This window comes from Glycine soja, chromosome 1, assembly GCF_004193775.1.
Source record: "Glycine soja cultivar W05 chromosome 1, ASM419377v2, whole genome shotgun sequence".
Taxonomy (NCBI): Eukaryota; Viridiplantae; Streptophyta; class Magnoliopsida; order Fabales; family Fabaceae; genus Glycine; species Glycine soja.
The window spans coordinates 1,353,470-1,367,454 of record NC_041002.1 but is presented as its reverse complement, the minus strand read 5'-3'; the positions used below and the strand labels follow the sequence as shown (position 1 = coordinate 1,367,454).

The window sequence follows — 13,985 nt, the reverse complement described above, 5'->3', positions numbered from 1 at the left end:
TGCAGCATGATCAATGACCAGCCATGCATTTCTTGACACACAAAATATTTGACTTATTTCTTTAGGGCACTCATTGGATATATATTCCCCCTATATACTAACACAAAGCATAACACCAAAACACATGTATTGAAAAAAAAATAAAGACCATATATAAATCGAATGGTTTATGTATGCCTGTCAACTAATAAATAATATATAATGTAAAAAAACGACCAATAAAGACATAAAAAATGGACACTGTTATATACATCTCAATATCAATCATCACATATCACCCTGATCGGTATCATCCACCGGAGTTGTTGTACGGCCCCTCCGTCGAGATTGCCTGCGGTGGCTGCCACCGAATTTCAACCTTCCGGTCTCCTTAAACCTTTGTTTTTCCGAGGGTACAATGACACACTCGGGTTGTGGCACGGGGTACCTTAATGTATCATAGCAATATGAATAATACATGTAACGCTGGCGGAACCGCTGCATGGCGAGGCGGCGCATGGGGGTTACGGTGGCATAGTCTTGAGCCTCGAGATCCGCGTGTTGGTCGGAGCAAGACTCGGTGCCGGAAACCTCTTGGATGGGATCGGCGGAGCAACCCTTTAGGACTAGGTCCTTGAATTCGGTCACAAAAGGTGCATACTTATAGTTCACTTTGTATTTTCCACCGGATGTAGCCCAATTTGATGCATCCCATATGGTGGCGTATAATGACATTGGCTTTGATGGGTAGTCACCTCCCATTTCCTCACTTCGTAACACTTCTCTAATTGGAACTTCATCAATGTAAAATCTGAAATAATTCAAACATAGTGATGAATATAATTAATTAACATAGCCACAATGAAATTATATATTAAAAAAAACAAGAGGGTAGGTAGCTATATATTAATCAGTTAGCACTTAGCACAAGAGTATATATTCCCATGAAATAAAAAAGAATTGCCAGCTACATTAGTGTTAAATTAGGTGGAATTATGGAGACGGGGGTTTGGCAAATGGAATAGGAATCTATGAGCTTGCTTTAGTTCGGTAAACTAATAAAAACTGCTGACATGTATTATACAGATTAAAAAAAGAAAGATCACATGTTTCATTACAGAGTACGAAGTAATGCTTCGTTATCCAAAGTTTTACTTGCTCCATTGTTTAGGTAAAGCTGGAGTTGGACCAACAGCAATACCATTCTGATTATGGCTTACTATTTTAAATTAAGCTTACGGTGGACGAAATTTTTCTAGGGGAGATATTTCAGTCAAATTCTAGAAGCGCATGATTGATAAATTATAATTATGCACTAAAAAATTGATTACGATAATAATGCATTTTTGCCCACCCCACATTTTAGCCAGATATTATAGGCTTGAGAGAATCAATTCAAAGGGTTTTGCACGCCCACTATAACGAGAAGAACCGTGATGGATACGTATGACTCAAAACAAAAGAGTCTTATCACATGTATTATAATGGAAAACTATGGATAAGCACAAAAATATATATAAGGAAAACAACTCGTATATTTATTCAATTTATCTTCATCATCACCATATATATATATATAGATAACAGAAAATAAAATAAGAATAATTGTAAAAGCATATGAAACAAAATTCAAGTTGGCCATGCTGTGGGCCAAATACACCTGGCTAAAACTGGAAAAATAATCATTCAATTCCAAACCCATACACACTACCATCTAAAACCATCCTTTTAGCAATGAAAACTATATGCTTTCGATCCTTGCTAGCTCACACAATCAAAACCAAGTTGTGGTTCTAGGCGACGCATCCCACACGCAATCCCAAACACTTTCCTCCCTCACGTTAAGTCAAACAAAACCAATGCAAATTATCACTAGCACGCCACGTTAAAAGTTAAATCCCAAAGGCATGACAAAAAAGTATTTCAAGCGCAATAACAAAGAAACCAATGCATAAAACACATGGAAATTGAAAAAACACAAAACAATATTATCACGCAGCATAAATACACAAACCCTTCATTTTTTTATTCTTCTTTTACCAATAAATATTAATTGTTATTACACATCCTTAATTACTTACATGACATTCTTTGCAGTCCAAAGGATGCTGTATCTGTGAAATTCTTTGGTTGGATCGAACCACAGACGGTAACGCTCCTCACGGCCACGTTTTGTGCTACCGTTGCCGTACAAGTTCGTCTGAAACCGCCATGGTTTTCCGGCTACATTACCTAAGAATTCAAAGTCCAACTCGTCATGGGACTTCTCGAACACATCACCGTTTGATGTCTGTAACAAGAAAGTAAAAAAAAAATCAACTATGTCACCCTCAAAATAACCATGAAACATATCCTTCATAAAACAAAATTTTAATAAAAGATTGTCTAGGATCACAATTTTGACCAGAACGTTTCAAAGCTACGCAAAACCTTGTTAATGAAGAATGCTACTAATATCAGCCAATAATCACTTGTAGTTAACCGTTTGAACAGTTCTTTAATTTTTATTCTTTGAAAATTCTAACGTAAATTAAATGAAGTTCACTGACCTTGAATCTGCAATTTGACTTCGCTACAAGTCCGGAAGTTTTTTCAGCAAAATTAAAGGGAAGTTTGACTAATATTTAGCGTGTTTTACTGATCATATATACAAAATTATATAATAAAAAAAATAAAGATACTAGGAAGGAAAGAATTCCATGACGAAGAAGAAGAAGAAGCAGCAGCATTGGAAGTCCAGAATTCCTGTTGTTTTTTAAATTTAACCATCTTTGTTTTCCAGAAAAATCATCAATTACAGAAAGAATTAAAAAAAGTTTGATGTGAAACAAAATTTTCTTCTCAATTTGCTTGAAGAAAAGATAATTTGTTTACTTACATAAAAGGCCACGCAAATACCAGCAGTATAATTCGATGGCAACTTGATTCTCGCGCTGAAGAATCCATACTGGTACATACTGGAGGAAATGAAACCCGAACCTATTCAACAGAAGAAGAAAAAACTATTATAAAAAAACGTACAGACACACAAAAAAAAGAATTTAGAACCTTAATTAATTTCTGATCATACGCATGTTTTTTTTTCTTCATATGATGACGTGTTTGTGAATCTATTTACCTGTGTAGCGATCGAGGCGGAGTTGTACGCCGTTGCCATCCTCGGAGCGAACAACGTTGCTATCTCCGAAGAGCGGAGAATAGCCATCGTTGAAGGGTATAGTAGCGAGGTCGAAGGCTGCGTTAACGTAACTGAAGACGAGAATCAGAGAAAGTAGCAATAGAAAAGGAATTTTGGGTATTGTCACAAAACAACGTAACCTATGATCCATAATAAATTTTTATTTTGATTGAGTTTCTGTGTAATTCTGTTTTTTTTTTCTCTCTCCACTCCTTAGTTTTCTCCCTTCACTCTATATTTATACGCAAGAATATATATTGGTCTTTGGCTGGCGATGACATGGATTTGATTGAGTTATTTTATCATACAAAATTGCCATTGATTGGGGGAGTTATCACGGGGAATGCCACTGTGTTTATGTTGCATTTTCAAGAGCTGGTGGAGCAAATTTATGAATAATAATTTTTTAGCTTTTAAGGAGAATATGTGCTTATCGTTAGGTTGCTGCTATCATTGTTGGATTGAAGAAATATTTTTATTTTTTTAATTTTTTAGGGCCAAGATGCTACTTTGTGAACTTCCTAGATTATATTGGAGTGGCGACGACTATTGTGATAAGGATTCATAATTTGTGGTGTTAAATATAACATAATAAATGGAGGTTTCATTAACGAGTTTGAATTAAGGAAATAATCATAATCTAGCATAATGATGCCTCGGTTTGATTTTTTTTAGGGGTATAAGCATTTTCCACTTATTATTGAGGTAGTGTTGTTTACGTTTCACATCTTTGATGGCATTATACGTGACAAAATAATTGAACACGACCCATAACAACTATGAAAAGAAAAAAACTCCAGTGGAGGGTGATGGCTTATGACCACCACACGTGTAACAAAGTGGCGAAGCGTCTTATCTAGCTTAATTTTTAAGATTATATTGTATCTTTCCCCCTAAGTTTTATAAACTAATCATGCACGGTGCTGGTCAAACTACAAAGTTATGAGTGATTGGTTTTCAGGGTTTTTACATCGATGTGGATATATATATATTTAAAATATCTGAAATCCTAAGTTTTTTAAACACGGCCTAATTTAATTTTCACATATATAATCAATTTTGATTAAAAGAAAGCCGATATTGTGATTACATAAAGTCAATAATTATAGCTCATGCTCCATAATTATTAACGGAGAAACATGTTATTAAGCAAACAAACCTTATAAGCTTAAATCAATATGGGTATATATTTTTCCTTTGTGAATTGCATACTATACGTTATACGTACGTTCGAATATGCCAAGCTTGTCGCATGTGAGATGAATATATTGGCCAGCTCAGTCTCTAAAGTCTGGAGAATATGAAAGACGACAATTGTTTGAGAACTTTTGATACGATAAAAAATAGATTAACATAAGAAGGTTTTGAGTAAAACATGTGACAGTAGGTGGGCATTATCGTCCACAGAAAAGGTAAAGCCAACAACGAGGAGTTAGCTGAAGGCGTATGTGAACACGTCTCTTATAAGTGGAAAGGTGTTGTTTCCTAAAGTTCTCAAATTCTAAATGGAAAAATATAAAGGTCCACCCTGCTTTGAGATAAATTTGAGTGTTGTGAAGATAAAGGCAAAAACGAAAAAATAGAAATAGAAAACAATAATTAAAATAAATAATTCCATGAAAAAGGAATTTTTTTTTAAAAAAAAAACTAAGTAAAAGTTAAATAAAAAGGTAAGTATAGTTAATTACTCAATTATGAATTAAGAAATAAGAGTGGATACAGCTCTAAGCCAACTCAATGACTTAATTAACCCGAACCAAATTGAAAGAGAAAATTTAGGTTGCTTGAAACTATTGGTTTGGTTCCAATTTGAAATTACAAATTCAATGACATCCGTTCGAGTATCAAATTTAGGTGAGACATGAAACTTGAATGTTGAGTATATAAAATTGTAAAATCTTTTTATGTTGTATAATTCTATAATTTCTATGTTTGTACGTAATTTTATAATTTTAACTTTAAGTTTGATGATCATGTACCAATCATGTAAAGTAATTATACATTATCAATCAATAAAAAAATTATATTATGACTTTTAAGATAATTATTAAATAGATAAACAAATTTATTAGTCTGTGACAACTTTCATTTTATTACACTTTATTTTATTAATTAACATGAAGGTTTAAACTAACCTAAATATGATCAAATTGATTCGGTTTAAATGATTGAGCAAAATAACCTAATCCAATTAAATCAATTAGCATTGATCCATTTATTTGGATGAAAATATTCTGTAAATCCAAATCAAGGATATAAGCATACAGAGTTATCTCTAAACATGAACTAACATACTTTGTGCCAATTCCTAATAAGTGGCAATTGAAATGGCTATGGGGCAAAAGAGGTTAGAGCTACTCGGGTGAGAGTGCAAGTTAGTGATGTTTTTTTGGGTATTGGAAGCTCACCATCTAGGATGTAGTGTTCTGTGCTACTTTGTCTTGCAGTAAGACACTTATATAACTCTCTCACAACACAGTTTTCATGATTTAGGCTACTCCCATTTTGCTCATTATGAAAATAGCTTTTGCTTCTTTTTTTTTCTGTGATTATTAATATTTCAGTTCATCAGGTTGTTTCTCGTCTTTCCATAGATTCAGTAGTAGTTTCAAAGGCTTAAAACTAATACTGGAGTTTTTACTTTCTTTATTTTCTACTCTTTTTTTCACCTTTTCCTTAGTTAATATATAAAAAAGAGGGAATATATTTTTTTCATCATTATTGTAGAGTCATTCACAAGCTTGTACTTAAACTTGCCGTTTTAAATAAATAATACAGTATAAATAAATAATAAAATAATATTTTTAAATTAGTTTTTACATAAACTATTCTTTCTTATAAACATTTGTGAATTTGAAAAATAGTTTAATACGAGGAATTGTATCATAAACTTAAAATTTTGTTTTAATCATACCATTTTTTTTTATTAAAATAACATTTAAAAAACTTATGAGAGTTTTAAACTGTTTTTTGTAAATTCAAAAATTCATTTTATAAGCTCTTTCAAACGACCTCTAAAAGTCAATTTAACATATTAATTTAAAAATTAAGATTCTAAAGTACTTCATCTATTTTTTACTTTTCACTTTATATATTTTTTCACTTAAAAGGAAATAAACCCAATATCTAAAGGGAATTTTTCACTTTGAGGGATTTTGTTTTTTCACAAAAAAGGATTTTTTTTTGTATATATCAAGAATATTCCTGTGTTGATAGTTTTTTATATCAAACTATTGGTATGAGATATCTATTAATTGTATTAATAATTAATTTTCGTAAAAAAATTTGAAAGGTTATTTTTAATAAAAAATTTCTTTTTCAATTATATTTTTTCATCCATAACACTTAAATCTAAAATTTTAGGTTAAAGAATCGAGTGACACTTAAAACATTCACCCAAACACATAGGCATCACTTTAATGAATTTTATTTATCTTAACAAAGCTTTTCCATGTTCACAATTAAGAATTGCTTTAAAGGACACAGCTATTTACAGAATGGGAACACAACTATATCTACAGACCGTAATGCCTCTGTTGGTTAAATAAAGAGATCAAATTCATGGCTTGATGTGCATGACAAGTCATGAACAATTAATTTTCGCACCTTTTGGTGTGGAAAATAGGATATATGATGACAAAATACACGCTCTAATTAATAAAAAAAAGTGTGAATTGAAGATATTACTCCCTTAGTTACTCTATCAAAAAAAAAAAAAAATCCCTTAATATACTGCAGTGAAGGTTCTCTTAACTCATCAATTTTGATTTCGATATTTTCTACACTGACCTTAGCAAGTTCCTGGGAATTTGACTTTTCGTTGTCTTCAAGCAAAATCAAAATAAAGAAAATAAATTAAAGAAAAAACTCCCTTGCTATCTAAGTTAGAATCAGTTGACGGTAAAGGTAGAACTTATATTTTTCGAAAAAAAAGCAGCTAGCAAAACCTTAAACAAAAAAGTTAGCAAATAGAATAACCATTGACAAATTAATAAAGAGAAGAATATATATATATATATATATATATATATATATATATATATATATATATATATATATATATATATATATATATTGGCATGACTGGATTACTTGCATATACAGTTAGTACTCCTTCATGGATGTTCGACATTCATTTTTAATGTTGTTTCTCTTCTTAACCATTTAAGCTTAAAATTGTATATATGCCTTCACAGTTCACACACACAACCACACGACATTATAACAGAGAATTAATAAATACACAATCTTGCTCACAGAAAAAAAATATTAACAATTACTGCAACGAACTAACGATTATAACATAATAACCGGAATAACAATTACTTCATCGTAATTATTATTAATTATATGATTGATATTAACGTAGTATTTAAAGGTATTAATGTAGTATTAGAATAAATATGTAATTTTTCTTATATGATATTATTTACTAAATAATATATGATTAACATTACGTACTAATATTATTTAATATTTTACTTATTAGATTTACCAAATATAATACATGTTAATTATAACTTTAGGTCTTAAAAAAACATTTTATGAATTTGATGGGCGCTAATTTCAATTTAAGAACTAAAAAAATATCTAATTAAATTTAAATTACTAAAAATATATTTAAATCAATAAAATATAACTAAACACATCCTAATTACTTATATTTATGCCCGGTGTAGGTACTTTTTTTCTCCAATATCAAATACTATACTATGGGTGTTTTTTTTTAACTTATTTGGTGAAAATTTAGTCTCATTTATGGTATGTAATTGTTATTAATTCAAAAGAATTTTGCACGCGCCAAAAATTGAATACAAATTATTCTGTTAAATAACTTATTCACTCACGTCTAACACAACTGGATCTTAATAACCATATCTTATATATATATTATTGTTTGAAGCCTTTGTGTTTAGGTTGTATGAAGCTATGTATACCACAATTTTTTTTTAAAGTGAAAATAATCTACATAACGTATTTAATGTTTTCTGGGTGGGCCATAACTTGTGGTCTAAATTTGTTAAAAAAAACGTATTTAATGGATTTTTTAGTAGTAGTGCAATGCAATAAAAACCATTCATTTCATCTCACTATTTTATGAGAAGTAAACTTTCCCATATAAACCAACAATAATGTTGTGTATGGACTTTCAGACAGGGACGTCTATGCTTTCTACAATTGTGTGGGATTTTTATCTTTTGGAGCGTTACAATTGATTTAAGAAATCAACAATTTGACAGGAAATGACCTGATGTAAAATCAAAATGAGCCTTACATCTATTTAGGAAGGCAACGAAGGAACGAAGCTATCTCTCAAAGAAATAAATTAGGGACTCAATTTGGCCATTTTAACTACCAAAGGATTGAACTAATAGGCCTAAAAGACGCCAAATAATACGATAATATTAATATTTAATGCTAGAAATATAGAGTAATAGATTATATTTTTAAATTATATTTTGGTTTGATTATATATTTGGCCTATTTAATTTAATTGTGTATGAAATTGGCATTCAATTTTTTTAAAATAATTTTTAAAATTAAGTAAATATGGTCTTTACATTAATTTTTTCTCCTTAATTTAAATCTTATTTTCCACTCAAAATCTTCATAAACCAGATAGATTATTTTAAAAAAAAATATTCTTCTACTCAAAACTCACCAATCAAATCATTAAATTACATAAAATATCAAAATTTATTCTTTTTAAACCTTAATCTCAATACCTATAATATTCTTCAATTTCTATCAAATTTTAACTATATTTCTTACCTCTAAACTTTTAAATTTATTTCATGTCTCAAATTTATTATAAACTCTCAAATATTTGAACAGAAAATAATAATTTGAGGACTTTAAATGAAAAAAGGTTTAGTTTTACATTTTATTCCCATATTTTAGTCTATAGTTATATTTAATTCTCATTATTTTTTAATTATTAAAATGAAGTCCCATATTCCGAATTTTATATAATATTAATTTATTAGGAATATAACGAATGTGTAACATGACATTATTGTATATAAATTGGTTAAGGAAAAGAAGGTAATTAAAAATAAAGAATGTATTAAAATCAAGTCTTAAGATTGTATAAGCTACAATTTAAGTCTTGTATTCTTTGAGCATAAGATTAACTTTTATTTTGATAAACGAAGATATCTTTTTGTACGTAGAGTATTTTTTTTTTATTTCCAGACTCAGGCCCTTAATATTATAAAAATTGATTGACCATTGAGCTCAAATTAATTTATTTGTTAATGAGTGAAATGAATTGGATTGAAACTGTATCAAAGAATTAAGAATACACATCATTGTTACATAGTATAAGCCATTTAATATTTTAATGTGCATTATGTGATGCTTTTGCTAGACCAAGCTGCAATGGACATCCTATTTTAGTAGTAGTTGAGAAAGAAAACAAAGGATTCCGAGCAGGTTTTCATTCACAGCCAACTCCTTCATATGGGATGGTATAATCCATTAATCATAGACAGAACCTAAATGGGGACCCACTGCTTCCACTGAGCTTTCTAGCATCCCTATAGAAATAGAAGTGGACAAATAATTCCTCCACAACAATCATTCTCATACATTAAGATTAATACTACACTTAACAATTCATTTGGCATAACAAATTCCATTTGAATATGGAAGCATGCCAGCTTGTATGAGAAAAGCTTCCTCCTTACAAAAGTTAGAGAGCGATATATTCAGATAATGAAGTTGAAATTGATTGGAGAACAACCCATGCAATCATTAAGAGGAGCACAAAGAAAGTGGCAAATTAAAATGTAAAAACTAAGTAAAGAAAGATGCAACCAAAATGAAATAATAATGAAGTTTATAAAATAGTAAGCGCTCGACATAAATAGATTAATTAGTAAGTTTATGCTACAACTTTTTTTTTAAAAAAGTTTTAAAAACAAGATGTCATGGCCAACCTACTCCTCTTAGGATACGAATAGTCAGCAAAATCAAATATCAAATTAGCATAGGTTGAGAAGAAAAAAAATGACCTTGTGAAGGGAAAGTGGTAACATGCATGCTTGCATCAATTTAATGAAACCTAAAGTTGGGGCTAGTTAATTTAGATAGCCATGAATAGTTAGCTTGTGAACCACTCTAACATTGTCATTTTGTTTGAGACAAGAAGTCAGCGACCCCATACCAACTAATAGGGGATATATTGCTACGTTAATTACGTTGAAAAATATTCAATTAATACTCTTAAAAGGTGTACCATAGCCTGAACATATTGTTAAGAATATGATTCGATTATTTCATTGCGAAAAGAGTAAGGTTATCATTACTCATAGGATCACGGGTGGTAACTGAATTTCTTTTAATTTTTAAGTGCCCACTGGAGAGTGCAAAATACTTGTTCCCCGGTTTTATGCAGATAATTAAGATCAATTTTATTTATAATTAGATTAGATGCCATCCGCATATGTAGCTAATGATGTTGTGAAATACACGAAAATCCACCTCATCATGACAACCTAGGCTTAAGGATATTTAAATTTAACTAAAATACAGAATTATAATCAGACTCTATAAATTAGTGTAGCTACACAGATAAATACAATAAGTACTGTGCAGATCTAATTCATTTGATTTAATAAGGTGCATGAATTTATTGTAAATTCTTAATATTTGTTTTTAATTTTTATTGATAAAAAAGATAAATACAATAAGTATAACCGAATTGTGTTCCTTAAATTTTTTTGCAAAAACTTTTAATAAACAAGTAATGGAACAGACGAATGAATGGTCTTATTGAAAATATGTTTCATGAAAACTTATCAAGTTATAAAACAAAATATTTTGTGATTGATTTAATTCTCTCTTTGGTAGTAAATAAAGAGATAAGAGAAAGAAGTAATGACACAGTAAATTTTGCAAACCCCAAACAATTTCCATCAACGTGAATGGCAAGCTCGGGCAGTTACCGGTTTGGGAGAGAGAAAAGCAAGGCAAATTTTTCCATAGAGGTTATTAACAAGATTAAGTATTTTATGTATAGATAAATACACTTGTTGTATTTATTTTAACATTTTGATATAGACTTTCTTATATTAAGAAGATTGTTAATTTTCTCCGATTCCAGGATATGTTCCGTTTATTGTTGTATCATTTTGGATTTAATATAATTTACATTTTTTAAAAAAAAAGCAGCCAAATTTTATGATGATTAATCACAATCCTTCACAATTTAATCATCGATCACATACCATAACTCCGTACCACTAACATTTTGAACATGGCTTTGGTCTCAAAATCTTTTCTTGTCTACTTAATTATCTCTCTATTTGTTGTTTTTCTTTAAAAGGGAATCCCCCGAAATCCCTTGCTACGTGAATATGTAGGTAGCCAAAATGAAGGGAGAATCATGTCTAATGAATACCAAAATTAGTCATTGCCCAATCACAATTAAAATTAAAAATTTAATTGATCTATTACTTGTTTATGAGCAAAGGACTTGAAAATTTAATTTATCTATTACTTGTTCGCGAACAAATATGTTAACAGCAAGTTTGTATTTTGATAAGCATTGACGAAATTAATTTTGAAATAAAGTAATTTATATTTGAGTGATTTTATTATAAAATCAAATTAGAAATAAAATTCTATATAAAAAAATCTAACTAAAAACTATTCAAAAGTTATTTTAACTCAAACATGAAATTTTTTATTGAAAATTAATTATCTAACTTGAAACTAAACACACACTAAGACGCACTAATCTATATTGTTTCAGCATTTCCCTATTGCATACTAAACACTCCACCAAATCAATCAAAAGAAGATTAGGTTAGATTGCTACTATCTTATAGATATAAAGTTGGTATAATGATTGAAAAAGAGGGAACGATGAAGAGAGAAAAAAGACATTTCAAGTTCAAATCCCTCCAACTAATATTTCTAACCAAACTAACAAAATCATTTTTCCAAAAAAAATAAAAATCATACTATCTTCCTTCTAAAATAGCTTCAAGTTCGTGACTCCGTACGTAAACTTGCAATGTGATGCAAAATTAAGCTTAATTAGCTTATGGTAGGGGTAGTTTCTTTTTATTCTCTTTGACCACCTCAAGTTATTTTGATTTTCTACACATTTTTTTTCCTCAAAAATAGTGTTATTTTTTTTACCTTAATTATATCATCGATGATGCTGAGTTGGAGAATAAGTCAACAAGTTTCGTGTTAATAAATTAGAAGTACATAAAAATCTTTTTTTTTTTTATATAGAAAGTAAATAAAAATCTATATATAAGAGAATTGTGTCCAAAGTGCAAGACATTTTTGAACATTTTTTTTACGAACCCATCATTCATGTTAGAAGTCACTTATACACATTTTTACACTCTTGAACAGGGTCCATACATTAATTTTTTGATATTAGAACTCGTATTTCATGAAAATCCTGAAGCTCAAATAAAAAAATAGCAACAAAAAAATAATTGAAAGACCGAAAAAAAGAGGAAGCAAGTAATAAATAAAATACAAGACTTGTGTTCTGTAAAACCCAAACTAAGAACAAACCCAAACTGAAGATTTTTGGTACAGACCCGAACTGAAGATTAAAAGCAAATAAAAGAGAAACAAGTAACAAATTAACAATTAGAAATGAGGAGTGCTACAAAATAAATTTCACAGTAACGAGTTAAAAGCAAATAAAGAGAATATAAACAAGTCCCAAATTACTAAATTAGTAACAAAAGATTATATCAACATAAGAGTCAAGAGTTCAAAGTACAGTAATTCAGAGTTCCCTCAGTCAAACATTTGGACAAGGACACAAATTCTAAGACTTCTCTCTTTCGTGATCCCCAATCATAAATGTAGTAGCAGCGCCTCTGCATGCAACAGAATTCTCTGCCTCTCTTTTATCTACTAGCACATCAAATCAAATAACATACAAAATATGCAGGGAAACCATATTTACACGCATAAACAGACAATAACAGTTCTCATGTACCCCTCATCAACACCAATGGCGTTGAGGTTAAAGAGGGAGGGAAAATTGATAGTGATTATTAGGGATATGCAAGAAACCCGAAATATGTTTGTGTGTAAAAACAGTTCTCATGTAATTTTTTCCTGTCTCATAACATTGTATGAGCTTAAAACTGAAGAACCACGGGTCAATATTAGTGTAAATATAAAACAGTTGGATATTTAGCTCACTGGAGGTCTGGACCCGAGTTTTATAATTTATATCAGTCAGTAGTGAAAATAAGTTTATGTGCAGGTAAATGAACAAACATTCAACATAGATGCATTATAAAACCAACTAATTTATAATTTGTAAAAAATAGGGTATTTGGTTTAGTTGAGCTGAGTTTTGGAGTTTATACCAGTCAGTAGTTGCAGTGAAAATGTGATGTGGAAGCAAATGAACAAACATTTTATACACAGATGCGAAATGAAACATGAAAAATAGGTTTGTACCGGACCCCTTCAGTGTCAAAATTGACATTGCTGTACAAAGAATTCTGATGGTACTTATTTTCAGCTAGTTGGACATCTTTTTCCATTAACAAAACCAGAGTAAAGCTCAAGATGAAACATTAGTTATAAATACCGTGCATAGAATAAAAGCCAGAGTACTCACTATAAGTGTAAGCAGACACAACAATTTTTTTAAGAACTGTTGTGTTGACTTTGAGAACCCAGAATACACAGATTAAAAATTAAGCAACATTCCCTTGTGGCAAGCTAAGGAGCCATAAACATTTAATTAGATTTGGTAATACCAAATTGAAGTATGAATTTGTAGCCATCCCAGGTATGTAACGCCTACAAGTAAATATGCAATATACGCAGG

The 13,985-nt window shown here is 30.0% G+C and overlaps 1 protein-coding gene across 1 annotated transcript; it reads right to left on the bottom strand.

Moving 5' to 3' along the window:
• Positions 1 to 3,385, bottom strand: LOC114408373 (probable xyloglucan endotransglucosylase/hydrolase protein 30). Its single transcript, XM_028371399.1, has 4 exons — positions 3,098 to 3,385; positions 2,858 to 2,958; positions 2,061 to 2,269; positions 1 to 790 (listed from the first exon to the last, which is right to left on the bottom strand). Exons 1-4 carry the CDS (start codon positions 3,306 to 3,308, stop codon positions 268 to 270), a joined length of 1,044 nt encoding a protein of 347 aa, XP_028227200.1. The 5' UTR covers positions 3,309 to 3,385; the 3' UTR covers positions 1 to 267.
• Between the last annotated feature and the right edge of the window lie 10,600 nt (positions 3,386 to 13,985).